Source organism: Haliaeetus albicilla, chromosome 8 (genome assembly GCF_947461875.1).
Source record: "Haliaeetus albicilla chromosome 8, bHalAlb1.1, whole genome shotgun sequence".
In the NCBI taxonomy this organism is placed as follows: Eukaryota; Metazoa; Chordata; class Aves; order Accipitriformes; family Accipitridae; genus Haliaeetus; species Haliaeetus albicilla.
The window spans coordinates 7577015-7600901 of NC_091490.1; the positions used below are offsets into that span (position 1 = coordinate 7577015).

General features: G+C 38.3%; 1 protein-coding gene across 2 annotated transcripts in view; it reads right to left on the reverse strand.

Moving 5' to 3' along the window:
* Positions 1-23887, reverse strand: part of OSBPL9 (oxysterol binding protein like 9) — a 64938-nt gene that overhangs the window by 23726 nt on the left and 17325 nt on the right. For both annotated transcript variants that reach the window (XM_069788765.1, XM_069788764.1), the window contains exons 4-6: positions 14524-14600; positions 3659-3754; positions 1558-1605 (exon numbers count right to left, since the gene is read on the reverse strand). In XM_069788765.1, the coding sequence (XP_069644866.1) occupies positions 1558-1605; positions 3659-3754; positions 14524-14600 (221 nt within the window). The remainder of the gene's footprint in view (positions 1-1557; positions 1606-3658; positions 3755-14523; positions 14601-23887) is intronic.

Below are 23887 nucleotides of genomic sequence, written 5' to 3' on the forward strand. Positions count from 1 at the left end.
TCAGCTCATAGTCTGATAGCTGAACCATACTTCCATAAACAAATAGAAAAACTGCTAAATACAGTATCAAAAAACCTCTTAGCTGCTTTAGTACAGGAAGAGACATGATCAAGAAGTACTTTGCCCAAGTCTTTTTCATATTTAATAGAGAGTAAATGGAATCTATAGTAATAGCAACACTCATCAAGATTTAAAACCAGAGGAAGTTGACCTCTTCTAAACAGGCCTCCTGCTTTCTCTATAAAGTCAATCTGTTCATTCCATAGATACCTTGCAGACATAAAGAAAGAAATCAGCACAACATGCAGAAAGTCTCCAGGGATTAGAAGCACTGTCACAGGGAAAAAGAAAGTACTGCCTGATCTGCAAAGTAGCATCTGGAGGGAGGTCGAAATTGAAGGAGAACTCTTCCCAGTAAGACACACTGAAGGAGAAATACAAAATCTTTAGATCTTACTCTTTTAGTCAGTTGTCTACAGATTAAACACACTTACACAGAGAACACTTGTACTTCAAAAAGTTATTTTAAAAGCCTGTACATGCAAAAGAACTCCAGAAAGACCATCGCTTGTGAAGTCCCTAAGACGCCACATAACACATCAAACAAGACGGATAACATGTGAATGGTCACAACCATTATAAAGAACTAAACTAATCACAGAAAGCATCAAATTATTTCAAAACTGAAACCAAACACCAAGAGAACTTGAGCTTGTTTTTCACAAGTGAAATTGAGTGGAGGGAGGGAACTAGGATGAAATACACCACTACTTTATGATATTGAAATTACTGCTTTTGCTGAAAACAAAAGCAACTCTTCAGTAATAAACCCTTCATAAGGAATTGTTAAATGCCTCCTCCACACCACACCAATTAACATACAAAACCAGCATGCTACTTAATGCCAAACCCACACCACCAAAGGTATCTGCTAGCCTTTCTTAAACATGGTGATTGAACTCTGACCTACAAACTTGAGTTTGAAATGGAATAGGAGGGGATGCAAAAAATACACAATACTTAAGTGAATTACAGCCTCACTAAAAAAGTATTGCTCCCCACATAGCAAGTTACACTTTTGGCATCCTCATCTACAGTGAATGAATTAAGGTATTCTCAGACTTCCAACATGTGGCATGCTAGTCGCAGAACTACACAGGATATAGACTGATTATGTGAAATACAGGATTCTTAGTATTTTTTTTCCTTAGGAATAGCTTTGCTATTCCTACAAACATTAAACATTCATCCTTGTTAAATTTGCTGGTTTTTTCATCTTTAAGTTAAAATGCTTTAGATGGTTGGATAACAGAAGAGTAATCATTTCCTACAGACTGAAACCTTTTTTAATGTTATGACACCCAGTATTACTAAAAATTTTGTTCACAACCTATTCGCAACGCAAATAATGTTACCAGTTTTTCAAAATGCTTTAAGTGATTTTGGCCACTCGACAAATTTGAACCGTACCTTAAATTTCTATAGACTATTGCAAATTGATGCACAAAACCATCTGATTAAGCAAAATAAGCAATATTTAAGGCAAAATGTACTTGCTTTTCTCTGTTCATCATCTTTGCAGTTCTGGAGTTTTTCATCAAAGAGCTAGAAGAAAGAGATACTTGTGAAAATATTGAAAGTGTTATTTTTTCATTTAATATCAGCCAGAAACACCGAAATTTCAAAGCCAAAAGTATTTAATAAGCACATAAGTTATACTACCTTGGTATTATGACCCAAAGCAGTTTTTGCCTAGTATTTCTTTACAGCACTTGTGATATAACAAATTTGTAACTAATTTCTCACATTATCCCATCCTGCCAGAGACCAAATCTCAGATCCCAGCTAGGTCCACAGCTCAGTCTGGCATGGTTCTACCATAGTTTGAACAAAAAGGTAAGGTTAAGTGATAAAAGTGACACTCATTAAAATGCCTCAAACTGCCTTTCTTTTATTTCAGCAAAGACCTTTGGAGCACACAGAGTACGTACCAAAACAGCCTCAACCCTTATCAACCCTTTCAGGTACCTTGTTACTCAGGTACATGATTCAATTCATGTAAGATTTGGAAGCACTTCTTTTGCAAAGATATGTAGTGATTTCCCAGCATTAACTTCTACTTGTTTTCTAAAAGGTGGAATATGAAATGCAGCTAAGCAAAGTGAAACAAATTCTTACTGAAAAGCTCGTATGTGTATTTAATGCAAGCTGAGCTGAAACAGTTAAAAGTTGCATCCAAGAGCACTCTAAGGTGCACATACAAACAACCATTAAGTACACATTGTTCAAGGAACAAAAATGATTAAGGGTAATGCTCAAAAGTTCATCAAAACCACCCTTGCTCAGAAAAGAGGCTGTAATTTTTAGTAGGTGAGCTACAGTTCTTCACTCAACCGCCTGCCTAAAACCTACTCATGTGTTCCTTTTCCCTTGAGGGATGATTTCTGGTTCTAAAAAAAGACTGTAGTCTTGGTCTCTGTCCATCCTCAAATTCACTCTTCTTTCATTTCTAACTAATTCCTATATCCCCTCCCCCCAGTTGGCCTGAAGTAACAATTAGAAGGTGTAAAGATTTAAATACCTTCCTTCAGAGAAGCATGCTAGATGGCTCCAGAGCAGAAGACAAAGCTAACTCCTGATCAAGTCTTTGCAGTATAGTCTTGACCTTTGTTTGCATCTCTTTTGCCCACTTCCATTTTTGTTGGTATGCTCTTCCCCCTCTCCGCCCTCCCCTGCAACTGAATTTTTGCTGAATATCCCACATGCAATACTTGCCTATTATATCAGGGGAAAAAAAAAACAACAAAACCAGCAGAACTGAAGCAATCTTAACAGCAATTTTAACCTGCTGAGTCATGGGAAAAAGTGTCCTAACCAGCAGCATAAACTGTTTTTCTCAATAAGGTGAGTATGAGAGATACAACCTCATCATTCCTTACCTTCCCATCTACTCTTAAAATACATGTACAAAGTGTAAAAGAACTGTATTTGTACATAATTTCTACAGAATGTTTTCACTCAAGGACAAAAATCAGATTATCTATCACTACTGCAACAAAGTCTGAAACTATCTGCAACTGTAGTTACATATTAATTGACAAAATCTTCTCAAGATAAATTCTAAAATACTATGAGCAATATAATGATTTAATTCTGTTCTAAAATTAAACTTAAGTCATCTCTGCCATTTCCTTGATGCTATATATACAAAAGAATGTTTCAGTCATTGTAAACTATTCTATAAAATCTGTTCGAGTTATTCTGATTTTCTAACGCTATTTTAACAATCCCAAGACCCATTCTAAGAGAAAGCCATTTTCAGCTTATTTCAGCCCTTAGCTTACAACTTTTAATTTTTATACTTCTATTAAAAATCTATTTCGGAAGTAGTTAGAACTTATGTAACATCCTAAACTAGGGAGAAAGAGAAAATAAAATCTATCATTGGCAGACTTCATACATAAAAAGAGGTATGTTTTCTCCACTTCACAGTCAGCTCAGCCAGATGAGCATTCTCTGCATCCCACATTTACCAGAACATGTGTCAAGCATAAAACATGACACTCTCCCTCTGTTGAGCTTCCTTTCAACCAGACCTTGAAATCCACAGGGACAAGCAGACTCCCAATATAGTAAATACACCATTTAGTTACCATACCTTCAATTGGTCTATCAAGATCTGTAAGTAAGCATCAGCCTCAGTAAGCTTCTTGTCAAAATCATGAACGCTGGGAACAAATCCTGAATCCACACCCTAGATATAAATAAATAAAAATCAAATATATAATTAGAGTTTCAGAGGAGGAAAAAAGTTAACAAAAATACAGTTTTGCCTGCCAACTGACTGATAAAAGGTTGCCTTGCCTCTCATCCTGCCATGTGCAAACACAGGCACACAGCTGAACACATTTGTCTTCTATTTGCAGTTAAATCAGTAACAGTAAATTGCTACACATTTTCAGTGGGGGTATAATCATCACACAGAGTATTTCATTACTTATGATGGAACAAATGCCCTTAAATTACACTAATTAAAGTTTCTTTGGAAAATATAAAGGAGAATTCACGTTTTTTCTGAAGACTGTCTTGTGATTTCATATTCTTACATTTCAGTTAAGGAAGACAAAGCCATACCCAATTGGATGACCGCACTTTTCACACTTCAGACAATACTGCTCAACTCACAGCTTCTTAGCAAAGACCTGAACTAACAAGTGCTAAATCTCTTCTTAAATATGGGCCCACTTTGGAGCTGAAAAATTAAAAGTTATTACTCCTGGTTGCCCTAGTTCCTTTACAGCTATAACGATTTGCATCCTTGCCACTATATTTGATTTCCTACATTTTGTTGCACATATGCCAACAAGGACAAAGTGTTAGTGCCATGAGAATGATTACATTTATATTTTCTTGCTTGCAAATTTGTCTCCCTTAATAATATAAGACTCAAAGCACACTTCTGCATATAATATAATCCCTACCTTTAAACTGATAAAATGCATATTTAAAGACCTGAACAAACAAACTCCCACTGGGTTACCACATCTTTAATTACAGGAAAGAAGAGAGGATTCTTGAAATTGATTACTTCTGACTTCATGCACATATGCTATGTAAACACATTTAAGGTTTATTTATATAATGCCTTTAATGCAAATGGAACTACAAAACAAATATTGAAGCACTTCCAGCTTAAAAAAAATGTACAATGCAAGTTAAATATATAGGATGAAAAAAACCATGAAGGATAAAGAAGCAAACATCAATTACAACAGAAACATAATCCTGAGAACATCACAGCAGTGACAAGACTTTCCTACTAGCCTAAATACTTTCACCTATATTCACATTGATCTAAAATATGACATCTTAACTTCAAACTCTCACGAAACCATCAACTGTGCTGTTTTGACTGCCAAGAATCTCAAAAGCCTGAATGTGTAAAGATCAGCCAGTGGGGTGTAAAAAAAAAAAACCAAAAAACTGTATGGGGGAAGATGGGCAATCCATATTTGTAAAATTCTATATTAGCATAACTTTTTCTTTCACATTGTTTTCTCTGTCAATAGATAGTTTCTTTTATTTTTGTATTGTAATGGGCCATCATATTAAGAGCTTTACTGATGGCTCTTTAGAGGCGTGAACATTTGCATGCAATAGAGGAATGACTTGCCTTTAAGTCTGTCAAGCTGCATGCACAGTATCAAGCACACCCTAAAACATAAAGCGATCTACTGACTGCAGAAGATATTATTCTTTATTCATTTGCCAAATCTTAAACTGTGCTACAGGCTAACACCCAGATCTTGACAACAGTTCTACATGAGTAAGTCTATCCATACAGATTAGTTTGTAAACCAGCATTAAAAAAAAAAAAAAAAAAAGATACTTCACCCTGTATTAGACAGTCCACACTGGCCAAATTTAGAAATAGGGTTTTGAAACAAGGAGGAGTGAGGAGAAGAGAAGAAAGCAACCATTTTGACTATGCCAAGAAATTAAGAAAGGACACCTAGCATAACAAGTTACCAAAAATAAACTAATAGGCAGAAGGGAGAGTCCTCTCAACCAAGAAACTTCTGACACTCCCTCAAACTAGTCAAGTTTAAATTACACTGAAACTAGATCTGAAACTACATGAAATTAGTATTCTATTTCCTTGTTGAAAACAGAATTGTCTGTACAGCTAGCAGCAGGCACCATCATTTCAGCAAATGGTCTAGCATGTTCAGTTAAAAAATTCTGGAGGTCAGGTTTCATATACAAAAACTGCATGAACCATACAGTAAATTTCTGCTGAAGATACTAGACACAGAAATATAGTTTACAATACAAGTTATCTGTATGCAGCAGCAAAATGCTGGGGTTTATTTCACTCATCAGTCTATGACTACTAATATGTAACAATCTGGTATTTTTAGAGGTGGCTTAAAGATAAAATGCCATTCTTAAATTTCAGCCTCTTAGCGCTAAGGGAAAAGCTGATTAAAACATTTAGTGTTACAACTGAGCAGACATCCACATCAAACACAGACTGAAAATTGTGACCTAAAAAGTTCTACTAGAAAGTTAAAACTTCAATCAACATAAAGAGAGAGCCATAAAACCAAGTACAGTGTCAAGATGACATAGCACAGAGATGAAACACGAAAATAATTTTGAAAAAAAGCACAGGTACTTAAAGCCGTAGCACTTCACTCCTAGTTTGCTCTTGGTTCATATAAAGACAGTTTAGATGAAATTTGATAACCTACTGAGCAAATTTACTAGTCTGTGTTATATGAAATTAGGTTAATAATTGTAAGTTCTCACATAGTTTTCAAATTGAAAACCAAAAGATAATTGGAAAGACAAAAATATTAAGATTAGCAATAGTACAGAAAAAAAACCCACTGTATAAATAGCAAACAAAAGCAATCAATATTTCAAACCCAGCAGTAATTTAGAAAAAGCAGATATACAAAGTGCAGATTTGCATACCAAATCCTTATTTCTTCATTACCTGGTCACCCAAAGACATAGAGTAGAGGAAAAAAGGGGACCCTTTCTTCCCTCCACTGCCATGTAGGTAATAGGCTTCAAAAGAAACAGGTGAGCAGAGTCAATTTAACAGCTTGTTAAACGTGTAAATTAGGAAACTGCACATCTGAACTAGCAATCAAATTTTTATGAGAAACTTGTATTATATGCTGCTCACCTATGCATAAACTGACAAAAGAGGTTGCCTGCAGATATTGTTGAGCCTCCACCCTTGGAGGGCAGAGTTCAAAACTCAACTGGATTTGACACTGAACAACCTGATCTAACGTAGAAGTTGGTCTCACAATGAGAAGGGCCTTGGACCAGGTGATACCGAGAGGTCTTCTCCAGCTGAAGTTATGCTGTGATTCTAAAATAAGTATCTTCAAATTACAAAAAAAGAACAGGACACCAGACTATTTTAGATCTTCAGAAAGACACTGATTCTTTCTTACCAATCCAAAGTAATATAACCTGTTTTTCCATTGAATAACTAGATCTATCGGTAAGTATGCTTTATTTCCCTCAAATAACAACTACTCTGTCATGTAGATTTTAAGGAATTAACAGTTACATTACCAGATCAATTAGCTGCAGAAGCAAGTAATTCATTTAACTTCTAGTCTGCCCACCATCTCCTGAAACAATACATTTGGTATCTGACTACTCCCCATAAAGAAACCGGTATTGATAACAACTCTGTAGAAGAGAGAAAAAGGTTAACATTGCATTCTTTCCCTCATCCATCCCTCCCTCCTACAACTTCTGGAATGTCCCCTTCAGGACATATGAAAAGCTTAAAGACTAGACTCTATAGGGCACATGCCAATCCTAATGTTTGTTGCTAGAAAGGAGAAAGCGGGGCCCAGCAGCACACTGAAGTGCCCAATTAGCGATCTCCCAGTGTGATCTGCCCGATACCCAGTAATTTGGAGTAAGCAGACAGGATGGTTATCCTAGGAAGGGGTTTACATGCTGGTCTGGGGTTGAGTAAAGAACTCTCATGCTAGGAGTCCTGCAAAATTATTGCCTTCATACATGACCCTTTTTTTTGGAGGGGGTAAACAGGAAGGCAACAACAAAATATAAACCAATTAAAAATACATATTATGAGCCTTATTTCCATCATAGAATTGCTAGCACTAAGGGAGTTTAGTTTATATGTTGTTTCCTTGTCCTCCAAATTGGAAGTCACACATATCACTAATGCATATGTATTCAAAACTTGTCCATGCTGAGAAGTAATTCCAGCCTAATTTAAACTAGTTCTTTCAAACTAGGATGGGATGAAGGGATTGCATCATCCTTAGAAGAAGCATACCAGAAAAATTCAAATATATTTCTCAAATAAAAGCATTACAATAATGACCTCTGTGGAAAATGAACAGTAATGAAGGCAGGGAAACAAAGAAAAAGATAGAGGCAACAACAGCAAAGACTTGACAAGAGCTGTCCTTGTACAATAGCTTTACTGGGGGAGGAAAGGAGAAAGCTGTACAGAGAGGACTTTCTTATCTTTTTTAAGATATTTATGCTATATTCTTCATCTAATTAGGATTCAAAGTCCAACAAAAAGAACTTGTGGAAGTTAGTTTAAAGAAGGGAACCAGTGTTTTCCCTCTATCCTCAATACCTCATCAGAAACGTATCCCCTGCCCACAGCATGTTTGATTTTGTCAGGTCGGACATTGCCTTTAAGAACCACTGATAGAAAACTGAAAAAAAACCCAACAAATCAACTAGCAAGCCACGGAACAATGCCACCTTCTTGTCTTTTTATTTGTGGCAAAGACAACCATATTTTTTTCCTCTGGTAGATTTTTAAGCAATATTTAAACCTCAGAATGTAAATGTCTCAAAGTAAGTTTAAAAACAAATGCGTGAGTTCTGGAAGGCATACAAGATGTCCAAACAGTCAGAATATTGCACTTAAAAAAACCCCAAACCCAAAACCCAGTATTTCTGCTTTGCAAAACAAAATGCTTAGTAAAGACCGTGTAGCTATAGATATTATCAGGTCTTCTAGGAAAGAGTTCAGAAAACAGAAGTGTTTACACATTGATGTAAAATTCTGTTTTTAAAGCATAGGTTACAATTCTGAAACCTCATAAATACTAAGTATATCCTAAAGTCCCATATATTTACCTACATAATTTATTATGAAGGTAGATAATGCACATGCACTAACCTGCTTATTCACTACCATAGTTACTTGTCAGCAAAATTTGAAAAAGGACAGCATGCCTGTTAACTCTATGCCCTTCCACCAGCACTTGAAACACATCTACATTGGATATATTCTTAATCTAAAATAATCTGTTCTTAGTTTTATGCAAGCATTCTTGACTCACACTAGAAGCAGCATTGGAAAGCCAGTGAGTAACAATATAATATACTTAAGAGAAACATGTAAGAAAGTTTTACTCTATCTTTCATTCTTGTTTGCAGCTTTAGACACATCATCAAACAGCCTGGTTAATGTGATACTAAGTGAGCCGATACTAGCAATACAGTTTCACAAACACTTTATGTAAGTGAATAAGAAACAAATAAGTTCCCCTGTTGTTTATTCTCACCCTTACTCTGCTTTTTCTTTTGAGTCAGCATAAACATTTACCTTGCCACACAATCAACTCAATGTGGAAACTGATCTGAGTTAAAACTAAACTCTGAAAGGGAAGGCAGCAGGAAAAGTAGTTTTAATTTGGGCCAGTTGTGAATCCAGTTCCAAATTCAGCTATTCTTGCCACACTGCCTCTTCCCTTTTGCTAGGAGAAGTGAGACAGGACTGCTTCCAGCAGCACTACCAACTCTTAAGTATTGGTGAAGCCATGGTGTAACTCTTAATATTTAAGCCATTGTATCACTCTTCACAGCAACCATCCCAGATCCACTTCTTAGTATATAGTTTTCTTACCCTACTAATTGCTACTTACGAAGTAAATATCTTGTTTAAATTATGGAGGTATCGAGTTACAAAGCAATTTATTTTTTTAATTCCTTTCAGTTTTATGGTGGTAAGAAACAGTCCATCTTTGTACTGACAGTAATTTCAGTTCCTTTGTCTCTACAGTGAGTCCACTCAGAAGCTGAAACACTTTGGGGCATTACCTGAAAGGTTTTCATAAGTTTGGGTAGGAAATCCTTTGTAGCCTGCAAGTATTTAAAGACTCTCTAATGTGGATTATCACTGTCATATCTACTCAGAAAGCATGAAAGACATCTTATTTGTAGAACATGCAAGTTTCAGCTTTGTATTTTTATTTATTTTTCAAATCAAGTTGGTAGTTAGTTGCCTTTTATGCAATTCTCAACAACCTCTTTAGTTACCACTTTAAGACACTTACCGAGATGCTCTAGCAGCACTAGAACAGCTAAGGGGAAAAGTACATTTCAAGACATGGGATTAAAGGCAAGAATGAGTGTGAAAGTTTCAGTTAACAGGAAGAAGTAGGGGGAGGGGAAAAAAAAAAAGAAAAAAAAACAACCAAAAAAAATGCAAAGCTCATCCCCTCAGCTCAGGGTAAGCGTGACTCCTACAGATAGGATCCTAACACTACCAGAATACATGCACACGTTCAGCCATTTAGAATTTTAAAATTTATTCTGTTTTTTACTGAATTCCCTTAAGGCATGAGAAGAGTAGTTACTCTGGTTTTTAGGTAGACTCATATTTCAACAATGGTCTTCTCAGATCAAAGAATAAAGTTACTGTGTTACTGTGGTCCTAAAAGACATGAGTTATCTTCAAGGGGTTTTCACATGGGAGGATTCCAGAGCCAAAAACCACTGGGCTGCCACTTGCAAGACAGACAAGGAAAGCAGGACATTTATGCTAAACAAGACGACTAGAAGACCTCCTGTCTGAATGGGATTGCTGGTTGACATAAGACACTGGTGAGGAACAAAAGAAAACTTGAGATACCCTCCTACCTCTGCCCAGACAAACAAGAAACCCAAGCCACAATATACCTTCACCCCATGCACACCCTTCCCCTTATTTTTGGGGGGTGCGAAGCAACTGATGTACACCGCCACTGCAAAGCCACTGACCTGGTAATGCCACAATAACATCTTGGGAGGGGTAAGGGGAAAAACACTGGTGGATTCAGAATGGTACTTCAACTACTACCACACCATCTGCTGTTCAAGGACTTTTCAATAGAGAAAGCCAATACTAGAAGAACTACGCATGTTTTTAGTAATGCCTTTAATGTAAGAACATACAAAAACACAGCAAGCAGAACAACAGACTTCAGTTTCAAAATTCAGACAAATTAGATTACAGCGTATCTGAAACGTTTCCTCCCTATTCTTGTTCCGTTTGGATACAACATTACTAATTGTCAGCCCTCTGGACAGCTAGGATCCCTTTACTCATTCTATATATTTATGACTCAGTTCTTCAGTTCCTTGACTGTAGCTCACTCTTGCAAGTTTGGGTTTGTTGCTAGGGGGAGGGGTGGGGGTGGTGGCGTGTGTGTGTGTGTAGCGTGTTTAATTATTTTTAAGTGTTTCAAAAACACTTCCATTATAAAGACTGAAGGACAATACAGTAGGACATTTAGGCAAAAATAACATTAGCAAGACTAATCAGACTAAAGAACACCCAGACACCACTTCACCTCTCCACCTCGCATTAACTCCTTATCCTTTCTGATTTGGTTCACACAACCCACGAACCACCTAGGTTTCGGTACGCTTTCTCACATCTAACAGATGCATGCTTGACACTATGAAGAAAACTTAATCAAAGCCTGACTTTGCGAACTTGGAACTCTCCAGTCCGAGGACAGACAGACTGAAAGCAGCATGAAAATCTGAAAAAAGACTCAGAAAAGATCTATCGTTTTGGACAAAACCAGACGCATAAAGGTCTTCTATGACAAATAACCACGTTTCTGTTTGCGACAGAAAGTAAGAAAACACCGTTACAGAAAATAATCTCTGCCATAGCACTCAACCCCCCCATCCATACCCGTTGAGCCAATAATCCTCCCAAAGAACTCATTTGACTTCATCGTCCAAATAAAAAGGAAAGCAAAAGACCATCAAGTGCATGAAGCGGCGTTTTGTTTTAAATGCTAATGGAAGCCAAGGCGTGTGTGTATACACAACGGGCTCTTGTAACCGGATGAAAGCATCATCCCTCCGGGCACGCAGGGCGCCCAGAAACTCGCCGGCACTCCGGTACGGCATCAAAGCCCTGCCCGGGCTCCCCGCGAGTCCCCCTGCGGAGGAAGCCCACGCCCGCCTTCCCTGCCGAGCCCCGCTCCCCGGGGGGGGTGGGGGGCTGCCTAACGCCCAGCCCTGCCGCCTGTTCCCCGCGGCCGCCCCTAGCGCCCGCCCGGGCGGGGCAGGGCAGCGGCCGGAGCCGCTCGGCCGGCGCGGCGAGGAGGCAGCGCTCGGCTTCCAGTCAGGGAGGCGTCCGCGGCGGGGAGGGGACCTGCCCCGGAGGGGACACCCGGCAGCCCTGACACCTGCCCCCCAACCGGCCCCGGCCTTCCCCCCCCCCCCGCCCCGTACTCACACCGGCCATTCCTCCGCGGGGTGCGGCGAGGAGAGCGGAGCGGCGGGGCTGGCTGACCGCCCGCCCGCCGGGCCCCGGCAGCGCCGCCTCCGGCGGGGGGAGCAAGGGAAAGGGCAGGGGCACCCCCCGCCGCTCGCATCACGAATAAGGCGGCCGCCGATTGGCGGGCGGGCGGGGCGCGCCCCTCCCTCCGGAGAATGGCGGTCACCGGCAGCGGGGACGGCCGGGGAGCGGCGGCCCGCCGTGAGGGGCGGCCCGCCGTGAGGGGAGGCAGGCTCAGCGCCGCGCCTCCCGTCACCGAACCGAAAGCCGCGGTGCGGAGCGGGCCCGGGGTCATCCCGCCAAAGGCACCGCTGGCTTCAGCCAGCGGCCGAGGCGGGAGCACGCTGCTGAAGCCCAGCGGGACCTGGCCGGCTGTCAACACCGAGGGGTTTCTGCTCGGAGAGACAGCCGGTGCTCGGGCCTGCAGGCAGCCTCCGTAACTTCAGACCGGGCTCCACAGAGCTTGTTCACTCCGCCTGCACGTCAGGAGAACAGCACTTGAGACCGCTCTTCCTCACTCATGGGAGAAAGCTGCTTTGCTTTCTCTAGTCTTGCGCCGTTGTTAAACCGGTATCTGCTCGGCAGCTCATGTCGATGAAGATGGCGAGCCTTGACAGCTCCTGATTTGGGGTGTAAGCGAACAGTATCCCAGCTAGTCTACAAATAAGGGCCTCAGAAACAAAAAGGGTATGGGACCGGCCCGTTGAACAAGGGTCTTGAAAATGAATGGTGAGCACACAACAGTGGCCCACAAGGTATTATGCTCAATGCTGGACATATTTAAGAGGGATGAGGACATGTTTCTTAGTAATCAGTTCTAGATTTTTAAATAGTCCCTCAAACATTACTAGATAAATTACTAACTTAGGGGTTTTTTATCTAAATATGCCTCCTCACTTACTTGAAAAACTCCTGAAATATGAACAGGTTATGTAATGGGAAGCAGTTCCATTACTAGCTGCTATCATGAAATCTATGTCTGCCAATAAAACTACAATCACAATTTCCAGAGAGTGTGGAAGTGTACATTTTGATAAAACCGCAGTATATTCTGGTGTTTCACTTCTGTACTCTCTATCTCCAAGCCATAAAAAGTCTTCCAGGTGGAGAAAACTGCACAGATTACTTTTACTTCACTTCAGACCCTAAATAGTCCTGCTTATGTTAACCTGTTCACTTTCTCTCTCCAAGCTGAGGATGGAGAAAGAGGCATCCCTTGGGAGGCAGGCTCAGCCCTTCTAAATCTGTATGTTGTCCTCGAGATAATCTCTGTCTCCTCAGACCCACTGCAGAGCAGAGTTCTTCAGTCTGTGGGCAGCTACTGTGTCCAGATGGAGAGATTACTTCTAAAATATTTATGACATGTTACTAGGGATACAAAGCTGATTGTCAAACTTGAATTTTTATCCAGGGATCTGCTATCCACTAGAAAATTTGTAGTGGTTTTCAGTAAGTCAAAAAAGGCTGAAAACCACTGTTTAGCAGGAAATTAAAGTAAACTGACTGAGATACCACAAGTGCCCGAAGTTGGAGGGGATAAACTGAGCCTTGTTCTAACACTTTAGATTGGGCAAATGTCATCTAAATCAGTCTTTATAACCTGCTTCTCTTCCTCTGATATTAGGGATTTTTAATGTATCTTTCTTTATACAGTGTCAATCATAAAGAGACCTAATTCTCTTGCTGTACTCCAAAAGCATACCAAACCTTTACTCAACACAAATAATGAATACCTGTTCCTACACTGTCATCAGACACCTTTGTGGTAAAAACCCAGTATGAGAAAATCCCTTTCATGAAGAGTTTGTTTCTCTCCAAGGCAAAAATAAAGGATTAGCAAGCCTTATAGACATGTCCAAGTCTAGAACATTGCCAGAAACTGGTCTTAGATAACTAGCGCTAAGAACCATCCTCAGTCCAACCATCTGTTTTCAGAACCAGAAAACTACCAATATCCAGCTCACACAGTAGATTCAAACATAAGCTATTTACCATTTTTGTCATCCAGAAAGAGGTTCAATGCTGCCGTCTCATTTTAATTTCAAAATTAGGTTGTGTACAAGTACACAACAGGCTTCCACATGTCTCACTCTGCTTGACCCAAAAAGGACTAACTCCCAGTTTAACAAAAACAAACAAACAAAAGAACTAAATGTGCAACGATCAGTCTGGAACCACCAATTAAAAGTAAGAGTTAATAAAAAGAAGTCATATACTGACTTTTCATGATGGTAAGACATGAAAATAGTAACAGAAAGACTCGAACCTAATCTCGGGTACCTATACTGATGTCATACTGTATCTGACTGTATAGGCCATAGAACAGCCAGGTGTTATACAAGATATGTTTGATATTAGCGGTCATGCTGTTGTACTCCATTGCTTTGAAAAAAAAGAAAGTAAAACAAATTAAAATTGAAAGTGAAACTTGCCTGAAGCTGGAGGGTATGGCGGAGAATGGTGTCCTCTAAAGCATGAATCCACTTCTCTCTCTCATCAGCATCTCGAGCTGAAAAATTATTCAAAAGACAATGTTGAATTACATGCAGCAGACTAAAAGTCAAAAGCAAACAGATCTGATGTCCTCACTATATATGGAAATTAAACCATACTATCTTTGTTAAGTCACCAATGACATAATTCCACAGTTGTCTTAATATCCTGTTTATTTTTCTGTGATTACAGCTCTGTAACATTATTGTGTTAATCTACTGTATAGTACTGGAGAGATGTTTTAAATAATCAGGCATGCAAAAAGCTTTTATGCTTTGATAGAAATTTTATTTTACTAATGACTGTCTACCATATATGTCAAATTAAAAAAAATTTAAATGTAAGAATTTGATAAATATAAGAGTTCTGCATTATTGCTATTTGTGATTATCTGTCCCTTGTCTATCTTTAGGGGCATACACGAGAAGAGCATTTGCACAGACATTCCTCAATTAATTAAGTCATTTTTTAATTTTCTTAGTTACGAGAAGCTGTTCAACCTGTAATAAATTATCCAGTAATTCTACTTCACTGTGGACATAGTAACTTTGAATAAGTTAGCTTTTCAGGTATGGATTCATAAGACAGGAGAAACACCAGCTCTGACAGGTCACTGGTATGAATAATGAAGCACAAAGAATAATCTGAAATACATAATAAACATTTTTTAAACTCAAGACAATCCTACTCTAAAATTGAATAAAACCTGAATCATATGTTAACGAAAACACACAATAAGATTTTCATACTTCTGCAACAGACCATCATACAGTTTTAATTAAGAATCCAAGTCACGAAGTAATGACAAAAGAAGATGATTATGCTTCTTAGTTGCAGACGGTGATAGTTAAGAAAGTAATATATTAAGTGATGATTAAAGGAGGCAGTGGATGGCTTTCAGGACTGGTGGGACAAGGAAGAGAAGAGGAGCTGGAGAAGGAGGATGAAGAACAGATCAAAACAAACTAAGGACTATCATCACCTTTTTTTCTTTTTTTCCCCCGATACTGCTTTTCTTACCCCCAGTACAGACATGCCAACTTTACTTTGCTAGTTTGAACGGGTTCCTTGCTGTGCTCTAAGAGTGTTTAAAAACCACAGGAGCAGAGTCAGTAGAGTCCAGGTGAAGAAAGAAGAGAAAAATCCAGTCATTAAATAGACTGTAAACAAACTGGCCCATGTACAGATTTAAAATAGTTATTGACAATTGTTTCTAGTTCCTCATTCAAGTGGAAAGTATTTAAAAGAAACAGGAAGCCTGCTAAAAGCAAGGAAAGCTTAAGTGAGCTAGCACCTATTATGCATCGGAGAACTAAGATTCCTATCTGACTTATTTGTTATGGAGTTCAGAGGAAATATCTGTAAGTTATTATACTGGAATGTACTCTCCAGCCTCAAAATGCTTTGTTTTCAATGTTCCCTTTCTCACCCTTATGTTCCCATTGCTTCTATTCTTTGGAATTCTGCACCTCAAACCCATCCATACTCAATACCACCATGGGTCTTCCAAATATGTTAAATAAACCCTGCTTTAGGAAATTATTTATTACTTTTTTCACACATCCATTCCTATAAAGGGCATTTCACTGGCCAGAGGAAGGGATGAGGGAAGGAGAGTCAGAAATCCACAGAAAAATCTCTCTCTTATGCCCCCCCCCCCTTTATGAGGAAGAAGCTGTAGATTTTTCTAGACTCCTCAAAGAAAACCCTATCAATATCAAGATAAACATACGGCATTGTTTACTTCAGTATATATACACTAATTATGTCAAATTAGCAAAACTATCAGGAAAGACTTGACAATTTATGTGTTTGTGAGAAATACATAAGAATGTCTTTTTAATAGAGAAACTTGCTCCAAGTCTAACTGATGAGGTGGCCTTACAAAGTAGTGGGGCAAAACTTCGATTACACGCAAGGTAAAAGTAAAAGCCTAGTTTGAAATGTAGCTAGTTTTTTTTAAAATACGTATTTTCCCCGATACTACAAGTCAATCCCTATTCATTGTTCTTTTAAAATAGTAAAGTGTGATCAATTGCCACAGGTATTCTGATAATGATACCATTACCATGCACAAATAAAAACTAGACATAAGGGAAAGTGACTACCCAAAGTGCTCTCATATGCACAAAGGAAGTCTGTAGGAAGAAGTTAAAGTAATTAAATGTTACTTGGAACAGCAGGTAAATAACTTTCTTGCAGGAACTGCAGCAAGTATTACAAAGCTGGATTTTGCCATCTGTAATACTCTCAAAAACTCATTAGAAAGAACTTCTAACTTACAGGGGTTCTTCCTACTAGTTCTCTATAATTTAATTGAAAAGCTGAAGTAGGTGCTGAGGACAAGTTTATAATGCAGTGAAACTAGACAGGATAAAGGGACAGAAACCCTATGAACTCTGCCCAGATGACTGCATTAAGCCAAATATATTTTGCAGTGTGCAAATTATAGTTTTTCTTTTCACATAATATACACACATGCACACACAAACGCCCTCTTCTTTTTTTCACAGCATAGCTTACACTGTAACGCTAATTTCAATTACTGAATTAGTCAATTAGAATCAGGTATATTTTCCTCTGACAGTAATTTTAACGCTTATCAGCTTCTTCAGTTCTGCTTACTAAGAACAGGCCCCTTTGCCTAGTCCTGACAGACTTTTCAGCCAAGCTTATGCTTCCTACACCAGTCACCACTGAACAGTAAACATGAAGTTACCTGTGTCATTAATCTATCAGTACTTCAAATGTATTAATGCTTCAACTTTTCAAAGGTGTGTTCAAAGTGGTAGTGGTTAACATATTTCAAGGTGTGTAAGGTTTCTCGAGTTTGTTTTCTGTTTTTTCTATGTTTTTTTTAATCAACCATCTCCCAGTCCCAAGGAACATCTTACTGGGTAGCTGGGATACAAGTCACTGAGAAGCTACTAATTCACAGGACACAAAAATCCCATGTTCAAGTTTTTTGCCCACAGTTATTTAAACTAAAAAAGGAACAATTAAGCTGCAGACCAGTGAATTAATCCTTGTATTGCAACAGACTTCCTATGGTCTTCCATATTGCCAGCAAAAAGAGATCACTGTATTAGTTAAATACTAATGTCAACATACAGTACACCATTAATAAAGGTTATCACATTAAGACTTGTATATGAACCACTAACAGAACAGAGAAGGCTTATAGCAACAGTGAAGACCTAGAAACCAATCAATCAGTACAGTTCAAAAACTGAACTGACTTTCCCATGCTCGTAAATAAACTAAACTTTTGAAGCTTCTATTCCTCTAATAGCCTTTTATAGCTCTTTCTACCAGGGTTCAGCAGAAGGAAAAAAGCTGGATTTTTTTCCTCATATACTAGACATTGCAAACTTATGGCATAGCATGATCAATCCTTAGGTAGAACACATGAATCTCATCAACCCTGCTACTAAGACAAAGTCTCGGCCACGATAAATCCAGGAACACCGCCATGAGAAGACTGCTTACTGCACGGAAACACGCAGCATTGTAACCTTTAAAGCACTTTCTGTTCAGGACACTGGTTTAACTTTCAGACCATCTATCGTCAACAGCATATCCTCCTGGCTCTCCTCTATACACTCTTTTAAGAATACCATGGAGAAAACGGTAGGATGCAGTTTTTAGTAAAGCAAGCTGCAAGAAAAGTTGTATTAAATCTAATCAAAATGGCTGCTGTGAGATTAGGTGCAAGTAAAAGCTCCCTAATGGTAAAAGCAATTTAGAACTGAACAGCTGCCAAAAGATCACTGATGAAAAAAAAATCAATGGGAACATTCAAAAAAGAGATTAGCCAACACACTCAGAAACAATTTATGGGAAAAATCTACACACAATGGTCAGAGATCATTATCCACCCATCTGTAGGGAAAGCTAGATATCCAAGCCATTTTTCATTTAAAGAGGGCAACTTTGGCTGAAGAAAAAGCTCTAATATCTTTTCAGCTAAAAAGTTTGTGATGCACACTACGTAATATTCACTCTGCATCAGCAAATGCTGGAGCCTTTCTTCAGCAGATAGGAGACAAGAATGCCTTGCTCATTAGTCCTATGTCTCGAGTACCCTGAAATCACTCCAATTTTTTTCATGATTTGATCAGGCTCCATTTGAAAGTTAATTTCCTCCCTCCCCCTGCTGATTCCTATGGGAAAGCTACTCCAGAATCTCTTTCTGCCAACATATTTGGGATAAGGCAATTATTATCTAGTCCTAGGAATTTCACTAGTGTCTGTGCTTATATAAAAATGGAGGAATGATATCTGGTACCTCCTGACACAAAACTTCTAGAAAGAGAAGGGCAGGGGGCAAGAGAGAGAAACAAGTTACCTTTTCCTAGGCTGACCCTAGAATAACAGTATTACAAAAGACAAATAAGAAACACCAAGACATCTACATGAGAAATACCTGGCACTTAAAAGACATAAAGGTGTTACTTCAGCTGTTTATAAGTGATTCAATTTTTTTTATACTAATTAGAAAAAGAAATTAAATAGAAGAGCCCACTACACTACATGAATATTCATTGTGGTTCTTAGTTTGAGGGGTTAATGCAATAGTTACCTTGTCAGCTGAAATGCAAATTGTACTAGGCCATCAACTATCCACAAAAATATCAATGCTGTCTGCAGTTGAGAGGACACTAACAGTCCCTGTGCTTTTCTCTATTTTAAGTGCCAGAATCATTAACTCAGTTTTTACTGCAATTTAACAGTCAGCATTTCCACATGGAACCAGCTAAATCCACACAGAGCTATATATGCACCGCTGTATGCAAGAAGTTGGAATTATTAATGGTTGAAACACTGCAAATGTACCATGATTATGTCAGTTAAGCTCTTTTTACATTTTTCTAGTAGAATTAGTATTTATGAGCTAAATTACAATTTGTTCCCTTATGCTTAAGCTTTCACTCCTGTGTGTCTACAGTGCATCCTTTGAAAGGTACCTGTATAATTTATTGTGACATCTCAGGTATGTCTCAGGCAACCACAGGGTACTTAACACAATCACAGTCCTATCTATGACTAGTTCAGAGAAGCGCACTTGAAAAGTATGTAATTGCATTACAGTGAGCTTTAATATGATAATATTTTTAAAGACATGCATTTTTTGCAATCCCTCCGGTTGAGCTTATTCATAAGGTATTTTAACATCCATTTTATGGTAAAAAAAATCTTAACTCTTTCCTAGAGCAGGTACAAAGAAAGAAAAGCAATTAGTTCACCAAGGAGAAAATTACAGAACAAAAAAGTACTAAAGACAAGAATCACTGCTTCTATGGAGGAATTTCTGTAATTCAGAAAGATGATGTTTTACAACTCCTAAAATAGTCCCTTATCTCTGAATTTCCCAAACTGTCAAGTCAGATATGGCAGGGATTTTGAAAAGTTCTATTCTATGAGGACAAGAAGGCAAATGAAATGCAACTACATTAAATGCTCTCATCCTCTATTAGTTTCCCAAACAGAGAATAAATTTTGTAATTTAGAGTTCCTATAATATTTACTTTGTTGTGAAGAGATTATATGTGTTTATATAACGTAGACCAAATGTTAAAGTACAGCATAAAACAGATTACTTTTTCTAGCCTAAGCTTGATAGCATCTAAAGATTAGACATAAACAAGTTTAACAACTCTGCTCCACAATACAGCATTTACCACTAGCATTTCTAGGTCATGCACAGCAGCACTTGGAAGACAGAATATATAAAACATATCACCTCAGAATTAGCATACTGGTGCTTTTTTTTTTCCTCTGTGCATCTACATGGGCATTAGGATGAAAGAAAAACCTCAAGAATTAGTTTAAAAAATCACTAGATTACTTATAAATACAGCATACTGTCACAAAGTGAAGTGCATATTTTATTTTCATTCACTGTGACCTACTTACAGGCAGAACTCAGTAAAGAACGTCTATTACACCCACAGAGTCAACAGAGACAATTATACAGCCTTCATTCTGACAAAACTTCCACTGATTTTTATGCAAAATTCCTGTATTTTCTCAGCCAAGTGCAGAAGTAATGTAGTATCTTTACACACAAATAATCGGATGATAGAGGTGAAATTCTGACTATATTGAGATCGATAGGATTTTTGCCACCAAGGTCGATGGAGAGAGATTTTATCAGTAGTGCCCAATAAGGTGGAAAAGTCACGCATCAAAGGGCTGTTCTGTGGCTAAATAAACGGCTTTTTAAAGTCACTGAAGGCCTTTCAACCTGTGGAAAAACATGCAAGATGAAGCAGGGTTTCATAAAAGCCTACCAAAATACAGTAGTTTCATTGCTAACAAATACCCTTCTAACACATGCAGCTCCCATATCTGTCAGTACGTTGAATATAGTCTCAGTACCTTATTTCCTCTGTATCATAATTTTGGAGTTGTCACCATCATTATTCTCCCTTCTACTAATCTTCCTCCTGATGCCATTCTCCACCCACACATATAAGTCAACCCTCCTTTTGTTCTGCAGGTGTTTGACCAGCCTGATCTCCCTGTACCTACAGAAGACTCCTGTGCAGTCACAAGACAGAAAGAGAAAATCTAATCTTGTCCAAAGAAAAAGCATCAAACGGTCTCCCGTGTACAATGTATTAGTAAGATTAATCTGTGATCTTGAGAAACCAACTAAACTGCTGTTTTACTGTTACCTAAGCACAAAAGCTTTTTTAGCAAGCTTTATAATCAGCCCATAAACATACCTTCAGGTGGAAACTTGTGTGACAAAGGAAATACACGATCAAGATGCTATTAGTTCTCTCTGGGAATTCATACTCAACGTATAATTTCATAATTAAACATTTCTGAATGTGGGACAATCTGCAAGTATCTGGGTTTTCACTAGAGAATGTCAATATTTAAATTTTAATAATAGTAACACTGAAAAATATTATATATACTATATTCTGTGGAAATGGCTTTCAAGGTATGTTTGCATTTAAAAGCCATTGCAGATCACACTGAACTAGCCCAGAAACAACTAGCTCAAGGTAGAAACCATATTTTGGCTTGAACTAAAAAAAAATCAAAATAGAAGAACAAAAATATAACAATTTTCCTTAGCCAATAATATAGTTCTCAATTTAACAGGTCAAACTCAAGTTTATTGCTACTTGGAATTTCTTGTTAAAACAGAAGGAAAAGAGTGTTGAACTTCTCAGTATCCCTCCTGTCCTCACAGTGAGACCTTTTCTGACCATTTCACCCCTTCCAAAATAGTTGCCATCTAACATATATACAATTGAGACAATAGATTCATATTGATGCCAAAAGTAACATGCAATAAATATACTATTTCTTCCAGAGGAAGGAAAAAAGAAAACAACTGGACACATCACACAGATACTGTTTCAAGGTATTATTTTCTTTGCTACTCTCAAGTTTAACATACATTTTGAAATCTGCTACTTCAGCCTTAAGAAATGGAAAACCAAGAGGTGTTTATATATGACCATAAAAATTGAGTACAGATAGCCCCATTAAAACTGCCATACTCATGGTATGATTAGAAAATAGACAATTATAATACAGTATGCCGCGGGTGCAAGAAGGAACTGAAGGAAACAGTAAAAGCGCAACCACGCACCATTCCCTGCACTCTGGTCACAAGTTCCAACTACTCACAATATTAATATAATATATTAATAGCAAAAAGGAGGTAGGTAGAAGAGAGAGGAAGACAGAAGAATCATACTGCAAAAGCTAAACCTAGTTCTGGTGTGCAGAGGAATTTTTGCAGTTTTGACAATCAGGAGAGGATGAGATGCAGCCCAGAACTTTGTGGAGCACAGACCTGATCAGTTAGAGGGAGGAGGACAGGTAGCTCAGCTCTGATGTAAATGTATGAAGAGACAAGCCTGGAAGCTTTACTCTTAACATAGCTGCTCACCCACCTCTGCAACATAAAAGCACCATTGCGCATAGCATAGAGGAATTCACTGTTTCAGCATCACCAGAACCCCAAAAGACCCTCCAAAATGTTAGCTTAGGACAAACGATGCAGTCACAGCAGTTATAAACATCATTGAGGAAACCAGCACAGACCAAGATTTCACACCAAAATATCTTTCTAGGCACTTTTCAATATCAAATTAAAAAAGCTCTCAAAACTTTTGGGGAAAAAGGCTGCAATTTCTGAATTGTTATTTAAATTGGGTAATGTGATAGATTAAAGTGCCTCTTTATATCACAAGGGCAATCAGCTTCCTGCCATCTATTTGGTGGACAATGTTAAGGTTTTATAGAAGACTATAAATATTGACTATTTCCCCAAGTAGCAATGAAATGCAGGTCTAAAACCACTATACTTAATTTTGATACTTACAACAAATACTTAAAATCTCAAATTCTGATACTTCTCAGCAACTAAGGCCTTTGTGGACCCCACTACACCCTTAGTAATAGCTGTGTCCCACAGTAACAAAAATTCCCTGCTTTTGTAACACTAAGGCAACCTCTTGCTGCGCGCATCTCCCTCTTTTCTCAGCTGGGATGGTAGGCAGACACAAATTAAGCTAGAAACTGGGGCAGGATGGGGAAAAAGGAGAAATCTACCTTTACCAGCTGACAGCTTTCATGTAATAGGAGAATAAATTGCACAGCAACATTCATGCTTCATTTCTCAGATACTTTTGTGGCAGGAATAGGAAAGGAAAGACAAAAGCTGAAGCAAAATTATCTCAGATCAATGCACTGGACTGCTTCCAATCTTTCAATCATTTATTACACAAAACAGCGGAGACAAGACTGATTTGCCTTCCAAGGAACTGTGCTGCAGGCTGTAAAAATAAGAGCTGGAGAGCTGGGTGTTCAGGTAGGAGTTTAAAAATCTGAATTCTTGTTTCTGCATGTGTTTAGTGAAGTATTTCAGTCCAAATAAAAGCCATTATTGCTTCAGGTTAGACAGCAATTCAAATATCAAGAAGGCAACAATACCCTTGCTGGACTGTCTTGAACATCATGTTCCCACTCTTGAATTAAGCCAGGAGCATCCTAGTGAGCAGAAAGAGCAGCTAAGTGATACAGACGATAGAAGAACTGACTTTCCAAATGGAAAGAGCTTATAGCTAGGTAATGATATGAAGATGTTAAAAGAAGAAAAAAAAAACCAACAGAAAAACCCAACCCACAGTGTTTGAAGGTTATAGAACATTTAGAACAGGGACATGTATTACAGCAAGAAAAAATATATTATCAAAAGCGAGCTTCCTGACAGGAAGGTACACTAGACTAAGACTATTATCCCAAATGTCTTGCAGCAACTTGAACGGATTT